This window comes from Doryrhamphus excisus, chromosome 20, assembly GCF_030265055.1.
Source record: "Doryrhamphus excisus isolate RoL2022-K1 chromosome 20, RoL_Dexc_1.0, whole genome shotgun sequence".
NCBI lineage: Eukaryota > Metazoa > Chordata > Actinopteri > Syngnathiformes > Syngnathidae > Doryrhamphus > Doryrhamphus excisus.
The window spans coordinates 16,177,898-16,205,829 of NC_080485.1; the positions used below are offsets into that span (position 1 = coordinate 16,177,898).

The 27,932-nt window shown below is 44.6% G+C and overlaps 1 protein-coding gene and 1 long non-coding RNA gene across 2 annotated transcripts in view; one reads left to right on the plus strand and one right to left on the minus strand.

Moving 5' to 3' along the window:
- Positions 1-27,932, minus strand: part of LOC131107784 (zinc finger CCHC domain-containing protein 24-like) — a 32,573-nt gene continuing 4,641 nt past the window's right edge. Inside the window, exons 2-4 of the mRNA XM_058058085.1 lie at positions 26,172-26,372; positions 5,346-5,510; positions 1-3,729 (exon numbers count right to left, since the gene is read on the minus strand). Coding sequence (XP_057914068.1) covers positions 3,616-3,729; positions 5,346-5,510; positions 26,172-26,372 — 480 coding nt within the window. The 3' untranslated portion in view covers positions 1-3,615. The remainder of the gene's footprint in view (positions 3,730-5,345; positions 5,511-26,171; positions 26,373-27,932) is intronic.
- Positions 587-27,884, plus strand: LOC131107785 (uncharacterized). The gene is made up of 3 exons (XR_009120331.1): positions 587-723; positions 3,667-3,759; positions 27,315-27,884. It is a non-coding gene; the product is annotated as an uncharacterized LOC131107785 (long non-coding RNA).

The following is a 27,932-nucleotide window of genomic DNA, read 5'->3' on the forward strand; positions in this document are numbered from 1 at the left end:
GACGAGACCGACCAGGAAAAGAAACACCAAGAAAGGAAATAAAGCAACTTTCAGTACGACTTTTATTCAAACTCGACGGCACTAACATGTTTTCCTAACTAACAAAATAAGGCACATTTTGGAATGCCATTTCATGGACATGAAAACAGACGCACACACCCACTAGTGTCCTCCTTTTTGCAGAACCCCCACTTCTCCCCCATGTGTTTTTTTTTCCTGTACATATAAAAATGTCTTACAATGTTGCGTAACACATTTGATTTGTTAACACACCACATACATTCAGTAATTATTCAACGAGGCTTGGCTGTAAATGTTCATGATCACAAAATGGCCTAGTCCACACGGGAACGCTTCCGGGTTGTGAGTGTTTTTTTGTTTTTACGATATTAAAATCCATGTCCATTGAAGCCGAATTGACGACGAAGTAGAATTACTTCAGCGAAGTAGTATAAGACAAAAAGTATCAGGATAATGTCGAATGGGGAGTTACAGGCGAAGTATTAATATTACACCTCTTTAGTGGTACAGACCAGTCATTTCTGGTCACGTGACGGCGAAGGCGCGGCACGTCATGGAGCTAACAAAATAAGTGTTTAGCTAGTCCTCGCAGGCAATGAATACAAGTAAACTTTCTTTCGTAAAGCGCCTTTCTACAAAGAAACTTGACTGAATTCTTCTCGTTTATACGTTCACACACGAACTAGTATACTTTGGAAACAGGTAGGCACCAAAAACAATGAAATTGTTTATGTACAATGTGATTGTGATTGAACATCCAATATGGCGGCGACGTTGGCGATGACAAAGCACCGCTGGTAGATTTTTAAAATGCAGGTCTAGGGTTACCTCTGGAACGCTGTTTCCGTGTGGACGGGGCAGTATTTAAATAATACTACTGTGTAACATTGCACAAAATAATACTTCATCGGAAACCAAGCTCATGCAAACTGTCAGCTAGTTCTTTGTCAGTCATAGCTAAAAGATAACATCCCATAATACATCATGTCACAGTTTGAACTGCTCATACAGTGGCGAGGAGACATTCTGCATGTTTACACAATATCATCTTCATAGTTCAACATGATTACATGCCTCGGAGTTAGTAACACTGCAGGTTATATATCACAAAGTACAATCAATACAATGGCTTACAACTGACAAAAGATTAATTATGTACCAGCTTTTTTCCTTCATAATATTCTACATCAGTATTTCCTTGTAGTGTTTGCATATTCTATACAAAATAATAATTGTAAAAAAACAAATCTATAAATACTCCTGCAAGGATAATCCTCCAGATTATTGTAAAACAAAGTTATAAGAAACTCCCAGCTAGGTTTATTTCTCAGGAATAAGCCCTTCTTCACACACAAGCTGTATAATATTGCATAACTCAGCTAATATATTTTTTTTTAATGATGGCTATCAAATATATACATAAACAGTCATTCATTTGTAAATATACTTTTGCAGAGTTTGCAGTTTGCTATAAAATTTCTACCTTTTTTGTCTTTTTTGCAAAATACACAGCTAATACAAAAGTCAAGTATATGTAATTCAAGACCCCCCCCCCCAAAAAAAAGTATGTGAACGGCCCCCATTTGCTGCAAATGTGCCACAGACACTGTCGTCGGGCGGCTTTGTGTGTTTTGAAAGGATGTTAAAGGACAAAACACGCTAGGTGGACAACAGCAAGGCATCGCTGGCACACAACGTGAACAGAAGAAGAAACAATGTGAGTTGTTCCCAATCACGATCAGTCCTTCAATTGCACTTGGTAGCTGTAGGGGGAGCCCTGGAGCACGAAAAACTGCTACTTTAAGGATGGACCTTAACGTCAGGCGATAAATGATGTTACTAGTGACTCACACACAAACTCAACCATTTTGGAACATTTTTTCCTTCGTCTGTGAGCTCATCCAAAGGCACGTAGAATCGATCACAATAGAAAAATAGTTGACTGGCGTGTGAAAATAGTTGCTATGACAACAATCCCAAGGCAGGCAAACATTGCATATATAATGTGTGTCTATATATATCGTCTATTTGCTTGACACCGTGATGCACGTGAGGTTGACAATATGAAACAAAACAACAACATCACGTTCCATAAGTCCTCCCGGTATTAAGGCCACACCTCAAAGAAAATGATACTACTTTGTGACTGAAGTCATACAATTACAAGGAAAAAGACAAAAATGGACAAGAATAAAGTTCTCATTTTACATTTTACATTGATGTTCCTCTCTGGTTTCTGGTCAACATTTGCAATAAAAGTGGCTGTAGTATTTATTACATTGGATTCTACTCCAGAACCAAACCCTTCTCTTTTCAATTGCCGTTTTTCCTTCATGCCACAGTCCAGGTTTAAGCCTGGCATCAAGTAGAAAATGTATAGTTAGTTATATAATAGTTATATAATAGTTATAATTAATTCAAAAAATTTTGGACCGAAATTCTGCCCTAAATGTTGATCGGGGTCAATGTGGGATCCATCGTATTATTCAGATAAACATTACACTAAAAGGAGAATAAAGGTCAAGTGAAAAACGTTGACATATTAGCAGAGTCAAGCTGGAATAACATCAGGAAAAACGCCACCAAAAAGCAGTTCACCAAAATAAAGTCTATTTATGCAAGAGAAAAAATATTTTAGCGTTTAACTCTCCTGACTTTTGTTTAGGTTCTTTGTTCTTGTGTTTTTTTTTTATTTAAAAAAATGTGACTTGATGCTCCTATTTTGCTATTTTTGTCAAAAGATAACTTTAAACTTTTCTTGCAACACCCTCCCTCTTCCAAGATAAGATTTATCTTGTAAAGAACGATAAAATTGTCCAAATATTCTGACTTTATTCCCGCGTCATGATGACTTTATTGTCCAATTTCTACCATTTGGTTTTTATATTTCCCAAATGTTCCCTCATCATTTGGCTCCTTTTTCCCTATGAAGTACAGTATGCCCCTGATATTTTAACGTCACCCATCTTCAAATTGCTGCACTTTCTTTGCCTTCTGCACGTTCCAACACGCTGCCGCTGCGCCCGCAACTGAAACGTTCATTATAATCTTTCACGGTTAGAGAATGATCGCGCACCAAAACACGACTTCCTGAACCTCTCACGCACGTCACGTACAGTATGGCCATCTTTGCACCAAAGATACATTTGTTAGAAAATACTTGACGAGGGAACTAGCCACTGAACCTACAGTAGTTTCTAAAGCAACACGGCGGCATACAAAAAATATACATATCTATTACTTTATGTCATACTCACATTGCACACGAGACAAGAATAATAAATAGGCCAAAGGTAAGCTTGGGGACGTACGGCACAATATCCACAATATCCCCGCTTCATTCACAGTTAATAAGGATAAAGATGTGCTGATGACCCTAAATGCGGCGATGGCGCGCGCGGTGACCACGCGCTTCACTTGGCAGGGAAAAGGAAGGCGGAACTTTGTAAACACTGAAGGTGACAAACCCCAAAGTGAGGTAACGTATGACCGGAACGTGAGCCCAATGAGAAGATGCATGTGCGGGCTCTCCTGCCCAAACGTCCTCCTCCGCTTGGTTCTGTGATGGTTCCCCGTGACGCGGCTCGGATGGCTCTATTGCACACGGCGGCAGTAGTAACCCAGGACTTTACATTTCTCACACAGGTGCTGGGGGTGCTCTTTACTCTGGTCCGATACGTCCAAGCCGTCCGGTTTCTCCAACGGGCGCTGAGGAGGCAAGACCACACAAGAGCACAAGTGAGTCATGTCCATCACACGCACGCGTCATGAAGCTTAGGAAGGTACTCAGTGTGCTCCAGCATTCATCCATTACCAGCATTACTCAATTACTGAAATGTAATTACTTCCTTACTTTTCCCTCATCTTCTGGAAACCTTCGTTATTTTCAAATGCAAATGCTGTCTGGTCAGAGCTGTGCTTTGCTTTGTTGACACGCCGCTAGCATTTGGCTGCCTTTTTCTAGCATCACCTTAACACTCTTGTTATTCATCATTTACATCACAGTGCACAACTCCTTTGAGTAGCCATCTTTTTACTGTGTCTTGCTGATGTGTTTGTTTTTTAATGTTCTATGGACCACATAGTGTAAGTGTCTCGAATAGAGCTGATGATCATGATGCTACGGGTCTAGAGACGGCCGCTAGCTTGCGAGTTAACCAGTTCACCTTGAATTTATACCATCTAAACCAAAAGCGTACCACTTCCACACGGAATGGGAGGAGAACCTTTTTCCACTTTGATGTGAGACATGCTGTGGCTGACGTCATCGCAGTGTTAAGGTCATGTCAGTAAGCATCAATGTTTGTGACATTACCGCCACCTTGTGAGCACAGTACTACATATCAGTATCATATCAGTCCTATTTCAATATATCATATCAGCCCTATTTCAATATATCATATCAGTCCTATTTCAATATATCATATCAGTCCTATTGTTTTGATGAATGCTAGACCATAGTATAGTCTACCACCCAACACCATCATTCATTCATTTGAACAGCAACATTGCAATGGTGGACTCATAATTATTACCGTCCGGTCTTTGCTCGCGGTCTTTCCAGTCTTAGCGTCTAATATCGCCTCGCCAGTGAGGTCGCCAACCAAGCGAGGCCGAGCGTGGTGTTTACAGTCAAGGACGAGCGCGGCCTCCAGCAGTAATCCACATTGAATTCATTTTACGGAATTGGAGGAATGTGGAAAAGACTAAATATTCCAAGATCCGGGAATAAATACACCTTAAATACACCTCAGCAGGTCTGCGCTCCGAGCCTGGCGAGAAGGAATTGTTTGTTGTTGTGGGGGGGGAGCAATATCTTCTTGGATAAAATGTCACCCTTTCATCGTTCAGACGGGGGTGGGGGGAGTCCAGCAGCTCCAAAGCACAATTACACAACAGCGCCTTACGTAACCGCGTATTCACTGGAGGATTTGATGGAATCCAGGAAATGCAATTAGTTCATGCCAAAAAATGAATTACTTTTCTTAATCACATTTTAAATGCGACCATATGGAGATGGGGAGGGCACGCCCACTAAAACCACGCCGAGAAACTTTTAACCCGTGAACTTTTCCCATCAATAACGTTCACCTACCATCTGACCGCCGCCATCTTGGCTCACATATCAAAAATATCACAGTTGTGGACGTCCTTTGTGATATTACAGCCCCGGGTTTTCTATTTACGGATAATATTTCTAGTCTGACAAAGTGTGCCCAAACAAAGCATCCAAAACGCCGCTAAAAAACTCGCCATGGGGCCAAACTAGAACTCATGATGTTGGGAGGTGCAGATGACGCATTTGTCAATTCTAATGATTGTACCTGCTTGTGTGGGTAGACGTTGATGTGGCACTTGATACATTCTTGTCCCATGTTGGCCCAGGAGTTGCCGCTCATCCACTTCCTCTTACACTTGGGACACTTGTACTCGCCGAAGCATCGCTTCTTGCCCTGGTAGGGGGTCAGGCCTTCCCCCTTGGGACGTGCCTGGAGAGAAGCAAAGACGGATTAATGCCATTCCGGTTTATTCAGCTGCAGATGACGGCCGTATCTACTGTATGCTCTCAGTGCCGAGATTAAAAAATCGTATCCATCGACGACACACGCTTGTGCAGAGATGACGCAGAAGAGCCTTAAGTCGCAGCTGCGAGATGAAATCATTGCTAAGATTGTCAGAAGGGAGGTGATTGGGAAGAGGGGAGAAGAAGGGAATCTAGCTGGGAGGAGCACGCCCGCTTGGTTACTGACTTACTGAAGTTCATGAAAGCCACATTTGAATCTGGACTCACACCAAAACGCGCTTAAATGTGCGACCTCGCCACATCAGTAAACAATAACGACATCAAAACCAGTGCAGTTGGCTTCAGGGTCCCTGACATTGAGCACATATTGCAGACAGCAATAGGAGGTACTGGGGGGCTGGGGGCAGGTTGGGGGCCTTCCTTCACGTGTGTGAGTAATGGCAACCGTAATCAGCAGCATCTGGCGCTGTCTTAACAGACGTCAACGCTCTGCATCAGCACCGGCGAGGCGGCCCTTGAAGTACCAGCGTCTGCGCTTCACCCCGGCCCCCCAAACTGGATGACCTCAGCCACCCATCACCCCCGCCCCCACCGCCACCGCCATCTCGCTGTCAAACCCTGGCATCTTAACATTGACAGTCTGGAAAATGTGACCGAGCATGAAACGTGGGCCAGGCCTTTGCAGCCCATCGTTCCTCAAATATTCTAATATGCTGGCGCTCTTGCTGACGTTAGGTCATCACTCAAAGGGACTCATCATCTCCATCAAAAAGACATACAATGAATACATCATGCGGTTTTATGGTTGGATACAGCCTATGTTTTTCAAATAATGCATATTTAAGTACATTTTATGGATTTTTGGCCTAAATTAAGCGCTTTCACGCATACAAATGGCTGAATGAAGTAAAAATCCAAATAAATACACTACCGCTCAAAACTTTGGGATCACTTGGAGATGTTTTTGGGTCAGTCTGAGATATGGCTTTTTCTTGGCTAGCATCCTGAAGTGGCCGCTTCACTGTTGATACTGACCCTGGTGTTTGACGGCTACTATTTAGTTCAGCTGCCAGGTGACGACCTGTGAGGCGTCTTTGTCTTAAACTACACACTCTCACATATTTGTCTTCTTGCACAGTTGTGCAGCGTTTTCCTGTCCTTGTTAGACCCAGTTTGTGCTGCTCTGCGAAAGGAGTAGTTAAGTTTCATTTTAGATTTTTAGATGGTTTTTCTAATAATCTATTAGCCTTATAAAATGATGACCTTGGATTAGCAGCCATACCAGGAGATTGATGCAGAGGACTGACAGTTGTTGATAGTAGGCCTCTATGCAAAAATGTACATCCTTCTTTGAAAATCATCTGATTAATTTTAATTGTTTGGGAAATGGATACAAATAGCCAGGAGATGGGAAGACCTGGGTTGGAATCTTGGGCATCTCCATGTGGAGTTTGCATGTTCTCCCCATGTACTGTGTTGTTGTGGTATCACTGCAGCATGCTCCCCTTGTGGAGGTCTGATGTTTTTACCAGGCTTGGCCACTCTTACAGATTTCACCGACCGCCCAACCATGATGTCCTTAAAACATCTGGACTCTCACGTCCCAACTTGCCTCAAAGGAAACTTTCTTTTCTCACACACATTGTACTTTGGAGCATTGGGTGACAAATCACACTCCCCTTCAAGATGCTAATACGGCCAAATGTTTTAGTTAGGCTTTATTTCCAGGAAAATAAGCTGGCTCTGAAGTAACATTTACAAAACAGTCACCACACACACACACAATGGTGAATTTAATGGAATTGCGTCATGGCGCTGTGTGAAACTCTGGACATGAGCCTGCACTGAAGGCTGTGTTTGCTCTCACTGTGCAACTAAAGCCCGTCAGGACGATCTGAGAGCTAAGTGGGACCATCAGAGCGTTTTAGCATGAAAACTGCATCAGTTGGTGGAGATGATGTCGTATCAATGTTTGGTCAGTGTCACTCTGTGTGTGTGTGTGTGTGTGTGTGTTTTGAGGACGGTGTCCAAAGAGAGACCACAAGTCAACCGCATCCCACACCAAGGTTTAGTTGACCGTTAAATGAGGCACGGTCCACAAACACACATTCACTGATGCAATCTCCACGCAAAACATGGCCACACACAAGCACAAGCAAACATACTGCCACAGAGTCTCCTCCTGTTACCCTGTTAAAACACACACACACACACACATAGTGCATCCACACATGTTCTCTTCAGCCACGCCCACGGTTCTTACTGCATTCAATAGCACAGAGACAGCTCACGTACGTAAATATGTCCCATTTGTGTCCTGGTCTTGGAATTGGACATGCAAATTGAAATAGCACATACCAAATTCAGGACCCCACGGTCATCTGAGCCAGGAGATGAGGAGGAAATGTAAATCCAAAGCAGATGGCCTCCGTGGGGGTAGAACAGGAGAAATGGTCGTAAAAAAAAGTGTGCTCTGCTTTCAATTAAGTCCTATATTTCAGCAAGGGGCAGGGGCTAACCGCTAGCTGCGACCGCAACTCCAGTGCATTAGCCTCATTATCAAGCGCAGGAATGCCATGAGTGATCCCCTCGTTAAAAAAACAGTGGCGTTAGGAATCTGAAGCATTTGCGATGATGCAGGTAAAGCGATTGCTGAGCGTTTAAAATGACAGGTATCCCACCTGGCCCAGTCTGGGCTTCTCATGTCATTTTCCTCAAGACATCAGCGCTCCAAGAAGAATCAACCCCGGGACCTGGCCTTCAGGGATTTTAAGGTTCGGATGGCTGATCCCACATTCCAGGACAAGAGTAATGACCAGTGGATGGACACCAGACTTGACACGCCCTCACACTTACCTTCAAACCTGAACCCTTAATCCTTTTGTCTCCAGCAACAGGATCAGCGTTTGTCTCCATTTAAAATTAGATGTCCCGTCCAAGTCTTACCCAAAAGCAAACATTCCCATAGCCCGGATCTACACCGCCACTCTCGCTAAGGTCAACGCCAATAAGGAATGTCTTACTTTCTCGGTATATTAAAGACGACATCTTACCTACAGTTGACTTAGGCTCGGGGAATTGGCAAGTGCATGGAGAATAAATCCAGGAAGAAACTGCTGACTGCGTTCTTAAGAAAATGTCAGATCAGCTCAGAGTGAGAAAAGGATGCTGAGAGTGGAGCGAACACGTGATGGAAATAGTACGAGACTTTGGATTTTTGGAGTGATGAGCTGATTGGAGGCAGCTGGACACTTTTTGTTGAAGACGTTTCATCCTTGGTCCAAAAGATTCTCCAGTACAGAACCGAAGATCCAACGAAATGCCTTCAACAGACAAGAGTCCAGTCCCCTTGACCTGGGTGACAGGTCATCTATGCTCACATAGCTGGACTATGGTTTTGGATAGGAGATTAGGAGATAGGAGTATCATATCATCACCCGGGTGTTTGGCCTAGACCTCCCTGGGTCCCAGTTCTTCATCTGTGTAAGATTTTCTGGACAATTCCATGCCCATTGGGGCGGCATGGCTCAGGCGGTAGAGTAGTTGTCTCCCAGCCTGGTCTCCTGTCCCTTCAGACTCGCTCCTGGCCCCTGGTGGTCTTTGGAACATTTAATTCAGTCTAATGAGCTCCCTTTCACCCTGTTTGAATAGCGCTGGGAGACCGATGTGCTGCCTCGACACAACGTCAGACGTGCCAATACTCTTCATCTTGAAAGCCCTTCAAAGGGGAAAACAAATTTGACATTCTCGTACATTTAAATGGATTTCCTAATGTAAACCTTTAGAAATGTCAACAGAGTCAAGCCCGGTCTTAGCTGGATCTCCTCTTCCCAAAAGTACACAAACTCAAGACTCTTTATGACATTCTTTGGCAGCGTTCCCGTCACAGCAAAGAAGAGTTATACTATCATCGCGGCGACCCAGACAGGTCGGTGCGTCACAACAAAAACATCCCATTCAGCATGAACAGAGAGAGAAAAGACGGCGTTAAGAATCGACGCCTGAGGACTAAGGACTAAGTAAAAGGACTAAGTCGCACGCAGTCAGTTTGGCCACAATCTTATTTAAGGAGTTATTCAGTATGGGCGGTACAAACTGTTCATTTCGCATTTTTTACTGTCCGACCTTCCAGTTTTTTGAAATGCGGCATTACTCACAACTCACTCACTCACAACTATGTAACAGTTTCTGTCCATACGTTCGACCATCAACCTGTCAGTCAGGGCTGAGGGCTAAGTGAGGCCACGCAGATGGTCGGCGCTCACATAAAAATGACCCTGTGACCACCTCAGCTGCGTCCCACATCACACAGAACAGGCTTTTTTTTTAAGTTTGCTGTTTCCGCTGCTGGACCTAACATCCCTTCGCCCTGGGCCAGAACCTCAGCCAGGTGCATTATGGGGGGACTGTTTATCACTCCCGTCATGTACTACGAGCTCTAAATACAACCACTGTGCATCTTTTTCCAAGCTCTCAGTGGACTCCTCCTGTGCCGGTGCAGCTGTCTCTTTCTAATGCCCGCCGAGAAAAGTGTCTGAAAGTGACAGGACAGGAACAGGTGTTGGGAAAAGTCATCAGTCCGCCATCGCCGCAGCACAATGGCTCCTTGTTTCTGCCAACAATCCCCTCCGCTCGACCGGGGGGGGGGCCAAGGAAGCAGACAAATGTCTTGAATTATAGCACGCAATCATCATCTTTCGTCCAAACTGTGAATAAAAGCAACTTTAACAACGCATCCAGTTAGCCGAGTGTACATCAGGACTCGAGACGTCACAGTCCACGTCCAGAGATGACATACTCGCAACCGCATGCAAACCGACATACTGTACGTCCTTTGGAAACAATTATAAGAACAAAACAACAGTTATTGTCTCAAATAAAGCTGCTTTAAATCCTCGTCCTCGCTAGCCGCCATCTGGAAACAATCAGTGTAAACAAAGGAGCCCCCGCACCCTCCCCAACCGTGTGTACTGTGTACTGTGTACTGTGTACTGTGTACTGTGTACTGACCACTGTTTCTCTTGACTTTTGTTCGTGGAGAGATAGACTGTCAGATACAGAGCACTGGGTTCAAGTCCGCAATGCTAGCTTGAACCGATAAGGCCTCTAATAATTGCGCTAGGTGGCTTTCAGTTAGCGTGCTAGCCGCTGCAGTGCTACACGACCCTGGATGTGGTTGCTCTTGTTATCATTATAATAATGATATATCGTCTTCAAAACACAAAGTTGTTTCATATAAACACGTAGTGGGGGATCTCCAACAGCTAGCTTGTAGCCATTGGATTAGCTAAAGAATATTTCCTTAGTCTTAGTATTTTTTTCACTATCATCAACCTAGACATTGAATTTATACTGTCCTGTTTATATATTTTCATGATTATTTTATTTCAATGGTTATTTGATTCTATTTGATACGTGACAACAACCCAGCTAGTTAGCTATATTTGTTGTAAAAATGAGTCAATACTTCAAATGGGAACTTCCGTTAATTAATTAGCGTAGCCTTTCGCCTCCGGAGTACCAGAAGTAGTGTTAGCATTAATAAAAGTAGTGAAAATGTCAGTTTTAGCCAAAAGCTAGGTGAGCTAGCTAGCGCTCCCGCTGGTTAGCTCCTCCACAGCCCCATTCTAAACATACAAAGCGGTAAAATATCAGTCTAATATGAAGTACATGAATAAATAGCGGTGAGGAATATAGTTTATTTTGGGTAACATGAGTAAGAGCGTGGTATGCGAGCAGTCTATGTACAGCCGGACCCGTCTAAACCTGCACTAGCCCACATGGCAGCATGGTCAGCCTGCTATTCTTAAAACAGCTCTTATATTCTTAACAAATTCCTGCTTTTATTCACACTTTAAAGACGTGCTGCCTGGCAGTAGCCCTCGCCAGTTGTTGTTCAGGTCTAAATGTGCCCGTGTTTAGCTGCTTTTATCCTCTTCTATATGTGGCAGAAGACGCCAGCACCATGTTCACATCCACGCTTATATGGACGCAGTGACAGAGGATTACGAACACGCGTCGTTTTATTTAACATCGTGATGGCAGCCACACTTGTCGCTTACATTAGCAGTCTCACTGAGGTCAGCCATCTTTGAAAATAGCTCTACTAACCACTCGTACGTCCCTCACGATTCAAAGAAACAAGCGTCGAGAAGCTCTATTTTTATTTTTATTTTTATTTAGCTCGTCATTTGTAGCATGTACATGCATTTTTACTTTGATTACTTGGTGTGTGTTTGATTACATTACTTTGATGTGCTTGGTTTTGGGGGTTTTGGCTACAAAAAAGATTCCTCCATCCATCCATCCACGCATTCATCCATCCATCCATCCATCCATCCATCATCCACGCATCCATCCATCCATCATCCACACATCCATCCATCCATCATCCACGCATCCATCCATCCATCATCCACGCATCCATCCATCCATCATCCACGCATCCATCCATCCATGCATCCATCCATCCATCATCCACGCATCCAGCCATCCATCATCCATGCATCCATCCATCATCCATGCATCCATCCACGCATCCATCCATCTATCATCCATGCATCCATCATCCTTCCATCCATCCACGCATTCATCCATCCATCCATCATCCACGCATCCATCCATCCATGCATCCATCCATCCATCATCCACACATCCATCCATCCATCATCCACGCATCCATCCATCCATCCATCCATGCATTCATCCATCATCCACGCATCCATCCATCCATGCATCCATCATCCACGCATCATCCATCCATCATCCACGCATCCATCCATCCATCATCCATGCATCCATCTATCATCCATGCATCCATCCACATATCCATCCATCCATCATCCATGCATACATCCATCCATCTACGCATCCATCCACACATCCATGCATCCATCCATCCATCATCCATCCATCCATCCATCCATCCATGCATCCCTCCATCCACGCATCCATCCATCCATCATCCATGCATCCATCCATGCATCTACGCTTCCATCCATCCATCATCCATGCATCCATCCATCCATCCATGCATCCATCATCCATGCATCAATCCATCCATGCATCCATGCATCCATCATCCATCCATCATCCATGCATCCATCCATCCATGCATCCATCCAATTGTGCATGCCACAAATTGTGAACATTTGAACACTTCCTGTAGCCCTGGCAGGCGCCCCGACCCAGTTTATGACACAATATTCCTCAATGTTGACTTGGATTGGCTGAAATCTCGTTTAAGTCATTTTTAATTGTCCCAAATTGAACTGACTTGTGTGCAATTTGGAGTTGTTTTGATAAACTGGAGGTGGGGGTCTCCCGATGAAAGCGGCCGCATTCTGTTGAGCAGGTTAGCAAAATACGCATGCTAGCCGCAGGGTGGTGTTTACGGCCGCGCATGTCATATTTCAGCCCAATGGAGACGGACCACAGAGAACATCACTCACATCCACGACAGCTGCAGATGCATGACACCGTGCCAAGCTTCCCCTTTGCAAAAATATCAAACATCTTATTCCCAGATTCCTAGATTTCCACAAGCCCGCTTCCCTAATTGGCCACAGCTCTCGGTCTCGTGTTCTCGGATGTCTGATGGAATCCCCCCTCCCCGCCACCCTGGGGATCCAACATGTGGGTGTTTTGCCTCCAGCCAAAAACACTTTTTTAAGTTGATGTTTTTGACAGAATCCTTCCTTTCTCTTCATGCTTCATTTAGAGAAAACATCAAGAGGAGGCCAATGGTTCCACCATCACACCTGCCTCACCGCCTTCCTCTTCCTCTTCCTCCGCACATAAGTCACTTTTATACCGTGTGCTTTCCAGCCGTTAGGGACTAGTGTGGGCTAAGTGGAGTTGTGGGTGTGAATTCTCTACCCCCCGCCCCCTGCCCTGCCCTGCACCGGCCTTGGACCTAACAACGGTCCCACTAAGTCCAACGAGCTGTGTGCAGCTGCACGCCGGCGTTGGGTTACCAGCGCCGTGAATGACAAGCGCAGGTTTACAGCGGTGCACATCACCCCCCCAACCCCCGTGCCCGTAGTGTAGGATAATGTCCTTCCTGCGTGACGCAGCTTCCCTGTCACTCAGTAGTGACGTCATATCAGACACGGAACTCTGGATTATGTCACGTCACGCCGCATGGATTTGACATCTTTGATCGTGTAAATAGCAGAGGGGGGAGCAAGTGAGCAACATGCGAGTCCGAGTTAAGTTTCAAGTCAAGACTAGACAGGTCGACTTAAGTCTGAAGTCATAGGCTTGAAATTTCCAGGTCCGAAGCGTTTTAATAACATTGTAACAATCCAGTACGTTTGACACCATGGATGCATTTACAAGTATTATTTTGGAAATATATTAGAAGTATTATTTAGGAAATATATAAAACCAGTGTGACTAGACTTTTGTTGTTTGTCAACCGGATTGGACGTTTCTAGATGCATTCAATGAGGTAGATTCTGATTCTGTGACAGAACTGTCACATTATTTCAATACTTTGAATGGGGAGACTCACACACTCGCTGGAAATCTCAAGTGTTTTCAAGTCATTTCGAGTCAAGTCCCGAGTCATTGATGCCCAAGTCTTTGGTGACATTGTCAAGGCAAGTCAAAAGTCATCAAAATTGTGACTTCAGAGCTTGAGAGTCTGTCTCCAATTCAAATGGAGTCCACACCTTGTCCGTACCGTAACGTCTAATCCCGGTTTTCGACAAAAAGTATTGCAAATAATAGCTTTCTGTTTATGTACACTGTCTCAGATATCCTACGGCAGGGGTCCCCAAACTTTTTCCAGCGAGGGCCACATGACTTTTCCCTCCTCTGAAGGGGGGCCAGGGTCAGGGTCGTTTGTTTGTTTATGTTCTATGACTGGGGCAAAGTGTGTTTGTAGTAACGTTGCTCACAATAGGTTACATTCCAGTTCTATGACAGAAAAACGTACATGCTGTATTGTTCAAGGGGCCGGGTCAAATGTGGAAGTGGGCCGTGTCCGGCCCCCGGGCCTTAGTTTGGGGACCACTGTCCTACGGCATAATAAACCATTCCAGAGGCCAAACAAAGCATCCACGCATTGGTGACCCGGTCTCAGTGAGGTTCACTTCCAGTTGGGACACTACAGACAGATTCCATCCACAGACTCCTTTTATCATCTTTATTATTTGTTTGCGCTGTATTTATTCACAGAACCACAAAATACTAACACTAATGTATGCGTCGCCTTCCTTCCTGTCCACTGATGAGGCGTTTAAGTACACCGCATACTTGTGGTTCATCTGGCCTGTCACTCATACATCTAAGGTTATCTTTCAATGACCAGTTTTTCATACCCGACTGCTTCGGCTGCTCACTTGCAGTCATGCGATGTCTCTGAACTGCCTTTTATTGTAGCCACCCTAAGGACACCAGTGCAACAATCATGCTGTCCAATCAGCATCTTCAGCTTCTTTAAAATGGAAGCAAAAACAACTGATTTTGTTTTTGTTGTGTGCGTACGCAAAGTATCTGTGACAGTTTGATGTCCCTGCAGTACGCCACTTCCTGATAATACCCCCCCCCCCCATCCCCCCACCCAGGAGACATGTCTCCTTCACTTACTAACCTGTCAGAGTGAGTGTGAGGGCAGAGATAGACTCACAGGGGGGCATTCAAAGCCCCTGACTGCGACTGGAAGGAAGATCAAGGGGTCGCCCTGTAAAAACATTCCCATGCTGCAAGCTCCGCCTACCACCCACCACCACCCCCGAAGCCCTCAAACACTGCCAGACACTTCCCGGCACTCGGCCTCAGCGGAGCGCTCGAAAGCTGACATGGAAGCGTTAGCACGAGGGCTTCCATCGGGACCAAAACACACAGCATGACAACACGTGCAAGACAGATATGTCCAAAATGTTTCCAGCGAGGACCACATCGAGAAAAACGCAAGATTGCAACTTTGCCACTCGGATATTTTCCATGTCAGGAAGTGATACATATTTGAAGAAAAAACTTCACTCATTGTCTTATTTCACATTTTTACTCATTTATTCCGGTAATTGTTTTTTTTTTATTTTATATATTTCTTTCATTGTAAATAATCTTTGTAAACGTGTTATCTTTAGCATCTTTAGCATGGTTAGCAAGCCCATCACGTCCACCACAGCTCTGTTATGATGGCAGACAGATTTTATTTAGCTTTATTTCTCATAACATTGCAACTTTTAAAAATAACATTTTGTCTTTACTATTTCAAGTAAAATGACATTTATTATTTTCAGAATATTATGCTCATTTTGGGGCCCTTTTATTGACTGGTGGACTCCTATGGAGCGGCACAAAAAGCTTTATAGTTCTTCCAGAATCTGCACCTATTCAGCTGTATTTATATGGATTTCGTGGTCCCCGCGAAAACGGTGTGTTTTAATGTAATGCACCCACGGCCCGCCCCCAGGTACGCCCACTCCACTGTGGTTAGGAGTTGATAATAAATGCTGATGCAGGCTTTTAACATCCAGCCGTATGTGTTGGATCCTGAATCCGATCCGGTAGTAGAGACTGGATGCATGTCTTTCACTGGTAGGGAATCAGGAACTCCAGTACAAGCCATTGCTAGCAAGTAAACACAGGAGCAGAGTTTGGGGAGGGCAGAGAGCTTATCTACCTACAGCCACGCCCATATAAGGAAGTATGCCCCTCTGTGATGTCACAAAGGAACGGTTTTACCACACCTTTTGAAACCGAGCGTTTTGAGCCATCCCAAACTTTTTTCAGGGCTGACTTCCAAATGCGTAAACTTCATGATCTGAAACTTTGGCATGGTTTAACACCAGAGTAGAACATTTTAACTACATTTATTGGTCAGAAAAGTGGAAAAAGCATAATAATAAGCATAATAATTTACTTGTAATATTTTGACTTTATTCTTACAAAATGACAGCTTTTTTGCTGGGGTTTTTTGCTTTAGTTTTTGTGCTTAGTTTAATGTGCTGTGAGCCAATAAAAAAACAACCTCGGGCCACAAACTCTGATGTAAGGGAGGAACACTTAATCTCCACATCCTTATTCTTCGTGCAGCCGATGTAAAGCATATCCCATGTTGACACAATGTGGAGCGATAAGGATTATCCCGAGCCATCAGCAAAGAGAACATGAAGTCTATCAACTTGTCTTGTTGGCTTTCAGCGTTCCTCACCCGAACCCTAATCTGATCTGCATCTTCATATTACATCATCTAAAGTGCATATCTGATTAATGGCGCGTTTCTCCTCTCAGCACATTTCTTCCCGCTGTTATTGTAATCTCCGTGAAGCGAGGCGGTGCAAATAAACACAGCCGAGCACGTCACGTCCTGGAGGCACGTTGTAAAGGCTGATTCGGGCTTACCTCTGGTGAGCGCTCACACCCTCGCGGCTTCACATTCTGACCACAACAGTTCTCTAAGCTATGGTTAGCACAGCCCCGATTCCTCGTGGAGGCTGGCGTTCCCGGGTAGGCTGCCAGAGAAGTACTTCAAGACACTTCAAGACCAGGAAAAACAACGTTACCGCACAAGAGGCCGTGCAGTTTGTATGTTGGCATACCGTACGGATGAACACACTCTCTAAGGACAGCCTTAGCGCTTTGTTGTGGTCGTTATTTTTCCCCCATAGAGGAAACATGTACGCACCCCCGAGTTTCAGCGAGGCCCCCGCTGGGGCAACAATGCGAGGCCTGCCTTCCTGACCTCTCCCCCGTCTAGCAGATCCTGCAGACGCACAATGCCTCGCCTTAATTACCAGCCTCCATTCCCGGCGCTACGGCTTAGCCCAATGGCGCCCATTGAGAAGCGCGGCCTCTCCCTAAGGTGCCCATTCAGGCGCAGCACAAAGCCCGCAGTGTCACTCCCTCGTTCCTTGACACCAACATCCAGAATCGGGTGCCAGCGACGGCGGCTTCACAGTGTCTCCCTATGTCCGTCATTGGGATTCGCATCACGCCAGGGCAGAATCTCTGGGCTTCGCACGTGAGCAACACGGACACCGATGAGATCCACAGGCCGACATTTTTCTTAACGACTAATTCACTTCATCGTAAGTCAGGAGGAACCGTGGAAGGCGGAGGACGCACGCCGCCACACGTAGCGGGGGGGGGGGCATGTGTGTTCCATCCTTTCCGCCCAGTCATCCCTTCCCGTCATCCGGCACAGTGTGGACGCGATTTTCTTTTTCACCCACCCAAAAAGGCGGCACGGTGGATGAGTGGTTAGCACGCAGACCACACAGCTAGGAGACCAGGGTTCAATTCCACCCTCGGCCATCTCTGTGTGGAGTTTGCATGTTCTCCCCGTGCATTCGTGGGTTTTCTCCGGGTACTCCGGTTTCCTCCCACATTCCAAAAACATGCTAGGTTAATTGGGCTGTCAAAAGATGTAAAATTTCATCTGATTAATCACAGTTTTTAAATTAACTAATCATGATTAATCACCTTTGTGACTCCAAATTGTCCATAGGTATGAATGTGAGTGTGAATGGTTGTTTGTCTATATGTGCCCTGTGATTGGCTGGCCACCAGTCCAGGGTGTACCCCGCCTCTCGCCCGAAGACAGCTGGGATAGGCTCCAGCACCCCTGCGATCCTTCTGAGGAAAAAGCGGTAGAAAATGAATGAATGAACCCACGTAAAAAAAAAATATAAATAAATCCCAGGACCATTCCCGTGTGGACGGGGCCCAAGTGTGCATACCTTTGGTTGCCAGCCCGGGGGGCGGGCGTCTCACAGAGGTGGGGTTGAGTGTCACGGTTATCAAAACAGGAAGTGGTGCGATTGTTGTCTCAGCAAAAACCGTGCGGAAGAATGGGATTTCTGTCCAGAACACAAACCAGCTGGCAGGAAACCACACTTTTTCCCTCCTTATCATTCTTAGGCTTTGATTTCCTTTCATGGGAAGCGTCCTCACACTGCTTTCCTTGGCTCCTTGTCTCCTGACTGGTCTCGGCCCTTCAGAGCGTCCCCTCCCTGTTTGTGTGCGAATCAATCGTACGCCGTGCCGTGACGGCAGGGCGAAACATCCCAGCTGCCCCCACGGCAAATCAAATAACTGCAGCCATGCAGAAGTGTCCGAGAGGCCGGGAGAGATCACGGCTGTAAAATGCGAAGCTCTCGCTCATGACAGGCGTGTTGAAAGCGTGTTTATCGACCGCGCTGGCAAAGCCGAGGAGGACGGGGCCGTACGAGACAAGGCGAGAGAAAACAGCTGCTGAACTACAATGTAAATAATTCATCTCCGGGAGGGTGTCGCAGAAGTTGATGAAATAACGATTACACAAGCCAATCAACTGATGGAGGTTCCTCCACGGGGGGCGGGGGGGCAGCTATTGTCTGGGGCGTTAACACCACATAATCTGCTCAACTTTTGACAGAGCGGTGCTGGCATAACTTTGGAAAGCTATTTCCATCACCTTTCCAAAACAACAGCAGGCGACGGCTTGGGTTTGTTGTGCTGTGAAGACATATGGGACCTTTTTGCTACGTTTTCTTTACGTGACAATGGCGTTTGGGACCCTCAAAACACCTCGGTCTTCAGAATATACATGGATGTGCAAATTTCTGTTGAAACAACTAAAACAGGACTCGGAACAGCAGAAGAATTGATAGCGTACATGCTATGTACTCCATATTTACTGGTAAGACAGTATGATTACTGCAACACTCGTATGTCAACAAAGTATTTTCCTGCGATAGTTTCGATGTTTTTCAAAAGTTACTGATCTGGGCTGTCGTTGGATCCAATGCCAATATTCTGACCCTTGAATATGGCGGATTTGTGTTTTGTTGCACTTAACAGCTTTTAGTTTTGACTTCAGTGGCTTTTGAAGCGTGAGGTACCCCAACAAAAACATCCTCCAGCTGCCGCAACGCAAACCGCTAACACGAAAGCTGTGATTGGTCGACCTGTAGTGTATGACTTGTTCAGCCCGCCATCACCAACACCTTCCATCGACTGGCGGACCATTAGTTCCAGCTACAAAAACACTCCTCTTCGCTCATTGGTTAGCATCATTCGCTCGCAGCGCTAAACAGTCGACCAGAGACATTGGGGTGGATAACAGTTGACACCTTGGGTGTCCAAAGTGCGGCCCAAGGGTCATTTGCAGCACATTGTTAAAATACATGCAACACAAATAAAAAATAGAGCAGAAGGCATAATATAAATATTATTTCAATAATGGGAGATGAGTAGTTTTGTTTGTTGATGACACGTATCCATGACTTGAATATCACACAGCAATGGCAGTTGATTGATTAGAAATGGCCGGTCTGCAGTTGGCCATAAGATTGGAAATCAGTTATCATGATCATATCAAAATATACGCAGAAAGTAGCATGCGGCAGTATTCCACTAGATTTGATGCTACAGTAAACCTCGGATATATCGGACTCGGATATATCGGAAATTCGCTCACAACGGACAGATAAAAAAGAACCAATTTTTCTGTAATGCATTTCCAATAAAAATTCATTGCATATATCGGATTTTTTATAACGGATTTCACCTATTTCGGACAAAATCTCCAGTCCCGTTCCAATGCATTTCCATTAAATTTCCCTCGCATATATCGGATGGCCGCATCGTGGCGCTCCGATTCGCCGAATCGTGACAGGCCGCTATACGACGTCATTTGCAGCGTTTGCAGCGTTGCCTGCGCGTCCAGGTACATTGGAAACATAGTCAAGGAAGTGCCTTTTTATAACGGATAAAATCCCATTTACGCATATACCGGATATAAATCCCATATATGCGTAAAACGGACATTTTCCGGTATACGCATATAACGGATTTTGCTTATATCGGACAAAACCAGTGGGAACAATTGAATCCGATATATCCGAGGTTTACTGTAGTTTGATGTTGCTATTGTTGACTATGAAATTATGCTATGGATCCTGCAACAATGGACTTCCAAGTGTGTGCTAGCTTACATCTTACAAGAATTCCTGTCAAACCAAGTCAGTTACTCATGAGATGGACACTGATTGACCATTCCGACCAAATTAAACCTAGCATTCCCGATCATAATGTCGTTTTCACCATAGCAACTAGGGAAATCGAACACAATGCCGTATAAATATAGGCTTCTTTTGATATCCTTATACTTTTGTGGTCTTTGCAAGCAGGAATCCTGACATCTTCACTCACAAACGAGTACATTTAAGGATGATTCGCCCCAAAAGTAGGTCAACTTGTCCCTGCCAGCCTTGCTGGGGATAAATAGCATGCAGTCAAAGACGCACAGGATAATTCTGATCAAAGTCCAAGTAAAAAATGGCTGTTCCCACTAAAAGGTTGCTTGTTTTCAACCCAGAAGACACAATCAGAGACAAATAAGAAACTGGCAATATGTATTTAACAAACGACCCCATTTTACCCTTTTACCGCCTACAGCCTTAGTCGGAACAAACAACAGACAATAAAACAGTATTGCGCTATTATCCCAGCAGGACCAACACGCTAGTTAAAGGAGACTATGAAATGCAAACACTGGAAGATTTAAACGTCTGCCGTGATGGGATGCCATTATGCTGATTGCCACCATTGAAGGAAAAAACACACATTTGGGCAACAAATGACCGAAGTGTGATGTTCCTCTGGTGTGAAGGGCATCACTTGACATCTGGCCCCAGGGAGGGAGATAATGGCCCCCATTTGCCACAAGACTGCGGACTTTATCACCACTTGAGGTGTCCCGGTCCTTGGCGCATGGACTCAATCACAACATCCAGACTGAAGGAAGTGTCGTCAATAACTTCCTTCAGAAATACTCACATTCCACCCAAGCCTGACCTCATCGCACATGAAGGAGTTTTATCTCCAATGCTGTTTTGGATCAATACACTTTCACTGTGATGCTTTTTAGTCTTTTTTATTTTTCATGCCCCCCATCGTTTATGCTTTAATCGTTAATGTATTTTAATTTGATCTCATTCAGAAGAGAAAACTTAATGACATCTGAAGCACAAAAGTGGAACTCTTTAGCGACACCAAACGAGACATTCAGACTGCTAGCTTGGCTGCTAGCTCCACTTCGTACGGGACTATTCAACATTAAGCTGTAATTAATAGAACCATTTTGGTTTTGTTTTCTTGTGGGATACGTACATGACGTCCAAGGCACATTTGGAATAAAAATGCCTTAAGGAGCTTCCAGCAGGATGTTTACAGTGTAGTCGTCTTTTTAAGCCAACCTCTACTTAGCTTTGCCTGAAGATGCTATCTGGATGCTAGCTAGTATTTCAATCTGTCCAGCCAAGTCATTTAGCCTGAAGATAATATCTGGATGCTGTCAAAGTATTTTGGTACAACGTATTTTAGCTTTCTATCAAGTCATTTAGCCATGAAGAAGTTATGTAGTATTTTAACCCAAAGAAGCTAAATTATTTTAGCCATGAAGAAGCTTTCTAAGTATTTTAGCCTGGAGAAATTATCTATCAAAATAGTTTAGTCTAAAATAGCTATTTATTGAAGTCTTTTAGAAGTATTTTAGCCTGAAGAAAATATCTATTGACGTATTTTAGCCGATCTAGGTTAGCTATGGTTTAGCCATGAACAAGCTATCTTCAGTATATTAGCATTTTAGCCTTAAGAAGTTCTTTAAGAAAGTATTTGAGCTGTTTTAGCTTTCTGCTAAAGTACTTTAGCCCTGTAGAAGCTAGCGCTGGTTTGATACCCCTTTAGCCAGACACAAGCAGCCAAAAGATGAAAAATCCTCATTCAACAAGCGAACACTTTGGACCGTAGGTGAGTGTTGGTAAAAAACATGCTAACATTTAGCGACTAAAAGAGTTAGCATCATCTCTGGAGACGAACTGCAGCCCCCCCACAACAACATTTATCTGAATTTGCATCATTGCAAAGCATTGAATAAGGTGGTAAATACCCCCCCCCCCCCCCCCTCACGTACGACATATAAGCATCTATTCATTTTCCAAATCATTCAGTGTGCATCGTTTTAATCAGACAAATCCAAGGGGGGGGGGGGCTGTCAGCAGGGCTTAGCGCAGCCACTTGAAGCAAATCATGAGCGCAAATGGAAGACATCTTGGACGCAAGCCAAGGCGTGGCAGCGGCAGCGAGGGGGGCATTCTGCTCATAACTGGGGGAGCGACCTCATTTTCCGAATAAAAGAGGGTTTACATAACACCTCTGTCGCCACGGCGAGGGAGCGCCGGGCTGCCAGCCTGGTGGGCTTTCACTCAACTGATTGTCTCCACTCCTCCTCAAGGCTCGGCCATTAGAATAGCCCGGGAATTCAACTCATGCAGAAATAGGTTAGAGGTCTGAACTCTTTAATGGAAATATGGAACCCCCAATGCAGTACTTATGATGCAATATTGGCCAAGAATACACTAAACTAGCTCAAAACTTCCCCTATATTGCCAGGCAACTTCAAAGGAGGTACAGAAGCTTGCGTTAGTAGAGGTCTCAGGGAAGACCCAGGACAAGAAGACCTTGGGATCCTTCCCTCGGGATCCTTCCGAGTTTTATGAAGTACCCGGAGAGAGGGAAGTATGAGCTTCCATGCTTAGGCTTTGGCTTATCCAACACGGATAAGCCAAAGAAGATGGATGGATGGATGGATGGATGGATGGAAATGAAGTAAAACCAACATGGCGGCGGCCTATCTGGATAAAACAATACAGCAAAGGTACATTGGTACCTCGTTTTTTTTAGGATTTGGTTTTCACAGAAAATGATGCCCCAACATGTGTGTTTGTTTTTCTCCACGTTTGGGTAATCACCCGGCCAAACATTGTGCCTAACAAGCTAGTCCCTTTGCCCGCATATCATTCCGGGGAATGGAGAATCCCACACAACACGGTGAAAATATACTCATCACAGCCACACTAGCATACTTTGCTAAACTAAGCTAGCCATGTTAGCTTAAATTCGGGGACTGCTTGTGATGAGATTCCGCCACAATTGAGTGGTCCGCTGGGAAAACACTTCCACCAGATTCCATTTGAACAGATTAGATTCTGTCTTTATTGGCTAATTCCAAGATTGGAACTCATAGGGCCATAGAAGTGATTCGGTTTTTCGGACAATTCGGTTCTCAATGGAGCCTTTGGAACAGACTCATAACAAAAGTGTTTAGTCAGAAGATTTCCTTCCTGGGTCAGGCACTTGTACGGAATGACATCCTAATGACAACAAGTTGGGGTCCCATTCCATATGGGTCAAATCCAAGTCCAAGGTTGCGTGAGGGATCTGCCATCATCGTGTGTGTTATCGGAGGAACCGAGGTGAACTCTCCTTCACCAGGTGATGGGGTAATAGCATAAGTGATATAGCACCCTTGGAAAGTACGGAAGGGGCCAGAGAGAGCGTTAAATAAGCGCTACGCTGATGAAGTGTGGAGGTGCCGAGGGCTTTTGGAGGCTTTTGCAGCATTTTGAATTACTGCTGGCAGTTTTACAAGGGCTGAAACAAAAACCAGAAGGAGTCTTGATTTTTTTTTTTGTTTGACCCCGGAATGTTGACATCTTTTGCAAGATCGAGTCCAAGGATTTTGTTCGGGGCTTACTTGGAGCATCATTTTAATGCCTGGTTTGAAGAGGAGTCAATGTGGTTTGGCATCTGGCTCGATAGAGCCATGGAAACGACAACACATGTTTATCACAGCGTGAGCACTTGCTCCAATAACCCAATAATTAGTATCCCGGTCTTTTGATTAAGCAAGGCTCGTAAGCAAAACACAGGTGAATGTTGCACGACATTGTCCCGCTCAGACCGCCGTTAGAGTGGTCGATAAATGATCTAATTCCCAAACATCGGACCGGTTGGCTCGGTCCAGCAAGATATTTCATCAGCGCACAGGTCTTTTAGGGACCTCCTGAGACCAGCCATCATATGTCATAAAGCCAGTCAAAGCATTTTAATCTCACATCTGCTCCTCGTTATTGTTCCATGCAAAAGAAATACAGCGCCTTCCTTCACCTCACCCAGGCGGGGGAATGAGGAAGCAAAAGGGAGATAATGATGCAAGCAGGAGTGCGACTGAAAAATACATTTTCTGCTTATTAGTCCAGGGAATCGTACGACACAGCCACATTGAAAAAATGAAATCATCTGAGAGCTCAAGAATAAAGTCATAAAATTATCAGAATAAAGTCATAAATTTACAGGAAAACAGTCACACTGCACAGAACAGGAAGTAATAAAAGAACAACAATGCTAACATGTCTATATTATGTCTGACCTATTTTCTCTTATTATAATAGGAGTGTAAAGGTGACTGTAGGGGTGTTAGTTCATGTCTAGAGGGCTCCAATAATGTTAAAAAAACATACTTAGAAGGTGGTAAGGTTAAACTTAAATTAAAGTTAAATTGATTTGCTGCGCAAATGATAAAGCAGAAATGCTGCACTCACTCGACGCAAACTGTGTTATGACAGTTGCTAATAGTAGCAGTATAGTTCTAGTTCTAGTTCTAGTTCCAGTATAGTTCTAGTTGTATCATTACAGGTTTCTATGCTTATGCTTGTTACTTAAAGGGACGACTAATTGGATTTTCTTGATTTCTTATTCTTCATTCATTCATTTTCTGTACCGCTTATCCTCACCAGGGTCATGGGGGTGCTGGAGCCTATCCCAGCTGTCTTCGGGCGAGAGGCAGCGTCCACCCTGGACTGGTTGCCAGCCAATCCCAGGGTACATATAGACAAACAAGCATTCACACTCACATTCATACCTATGGACAATTTGGAAAAATGTTTTTGGGATGTGGGAAGAAACCGGAGTACCCGGAGAAAACCCATGCATGCACGGGGAGAACATCGGTACGAGGTACATTATTTAAAAAAAAAACAAAAAAAAACTTAAACTGTATTATGGAAAGCAGGAAGTGAACAAATGTAACAGTTAGTGATTGTAAAAGTACCAGATGGAGGGGTAGGATTTAATAAGCTTTGCTTCTTCCTACTCCTTTTGGAAATGTGGAACTGGGAACTTATTATGGGATGCACTCAATTGGAATCTGATGCATGTTCAAATGAAATTAAACCATTACCATTACCATTACCATTACCAACATGCAAACTCCACACAGAGATCTTCTGATTTAGATAAATGTTTGGATAATTAACGATCATATTACAATATTTCATAGATGAATGTTGATCCTAAGTCCTGTTTGGCATCATGCCAACAGCTCGGGCCAACAGCCCGCACAAAAACCGAGTGAATCACGAAGGAAATGTCAAACGCGATAAAAAAGTCAATTTGTCTGAAGCAGAATCGCCAGCTGTTTCAGTTTCATAAGCGTTAAATGATGAGTCAACACAAGGATACACAACTTGACCCTTGAACTAGCCTGACTTGTTTATTGCGATGCTAACGGCGGTTCATCCCGAGAGGCGAGATGAACGCCACGGCAGTTAAGAGGCAGGCGAGCGCACAAGTCCACCAATGCTTACACCAATGCTTTGCGCACATGACTTGCCGAGACAGAGGCCGGCCTGTTTTACAAGTAGGTCACAGCAGAGACGGGGATGGAGAGAGCGAGCCAGAGATCAACATTCATATGAAGCCAATTCATAAGATAATTCAAGCAAACAACAGGAAGAAGACACGTCATCTGTCTGCCTGCTGGTCACGTGACCGCAAGGCGTCCTACCTGAGGGCAGTCTTTGATGTAATGACCCTTGTTGAAGCACAGGTGGCACAGGTAATTGGGCGGCGGTCTCTTGTTGGGCTTTCTTGGTTCCGATGACAGGGAAAGGTCTGAGAAGTGGTCCGTCAGGGAGTTGAGTCCGTCCACGATGTTATTGAGGGAGCCATAGGGCGATACATTCTTATAGAGGTTGTTGTTTAAGGCCTGCGGAACCAGACAGATGGATGAGGTTAGCATCTTATAGATCTTATAGATAGCGTTAAAAACCGTATCTGGAAAGTCGTAAACACATTTTCTACGCTTTATCAACAAAAAGATCCCATTTATTAACATGGAATCCTACATGGATTAAGAAATTCATTTATCACAGTTGGGTGTGGAACCAATTCACTGCTGTAAACGAGGATCAACTTTATTTAGACTGACCACAAAGTGGAATTACTTCTGGGAGTCAACAATTTATCTGGAGAATGTGGACTGGCTGATTCCCAAGTATTCCCATAAGTTGACTTGTCTGCATGTCACTTCTGGTCACATGATGTCATCATTTTTGGACAGTAGTAGTTAGCTTGTCTACACGGCTACTACTACTACTACTACTACAACTCTGGAAGCCATTTTCCAAAAAATACCATTTCAGGGCACCCCGTGTGAATAAACGGTTGAAACGATATTTGACCGTTTTGACCTGAAAATGTTCCATCGAGTGTGCAGAATATTGTCCTGCTCACCTTCTTATTTTATCTACAGTTTGCTCTCCGATCAGCCAGAATAACGATGTCCCTTAAAGACATGACATGGACTGTAGAACGTCACGTGAAACGTCTGCCCGAAAACCAGACACCAATTACGCAGGTCCGACTTACCAAGGGTTAAAGTGATCTACAGTTTCAATGAAAACAGATCGGAGGGTTCTAGCCTGAAAGCACCCTAAGTTGTTTGGGACAGCCGAGTGTGAAACGCCCCAAAGAAAAGCCTGACGTCATGAGGTTATTATACAAGCCTTAACATCCGCAGTGCCTCGTCGATGCATACGTGATTGCAGTACGTACCACATCACATGAAAAAATGCATTTCTCCTTTGCACGTTTTAAGATTCTGCCTTTAATCAGCAATTTCCTTTGTATGTCTTCTCTCCAATTTCAGCTGGACAAAAGCAAAAAAAACACACAAAGCCTCCAGATCTTTTCTTCTCATTAAATTCAGAACATCTGGCGAGAGGCCCAGCTGTGCTCATGAGCTGGAAAAGTACTAAGCTGGTCGGCGAAGAAAGGACACGGACTTTACAGAGGATGACTCATTGTAAACAAGATGGAACGCATGTTCCCTTTGGCCAGCCTGCGGAACATCAGCAACGTCACCGTGCGCTGCCAGCCGGTAAACAAGCGCTGGTGAGCGTCGCGTCGGCACAATGCAGCAAAGCGACAAACCCAGCTGCAACGCTGGAAATGCGATGTGAATGTTAATATGACGCCCGCGGAGCTCCACTTCCCTTCGCTTCCTCTCGTCTCAAAGACTTTTGGATCATGTGAGCCTCACTCTTTGTCGTTTGTCCTCCGGTTGCCTCTTGTTGCTTCTTAACTTCTGACCCACAAAGAACAAAGAATTTGATCCAGACTTCACTAATGTGTCCTCTTACCCCGTATGACTGCCGAATGCTGCAGGTGCTTTGTTCCCGACCTTGATACTTTACTAAGGTCACACACCTGACTAATCATTGGCCTTAATTTTCATTGTCCTATTAGGTTCGAGACTCAAGACGGG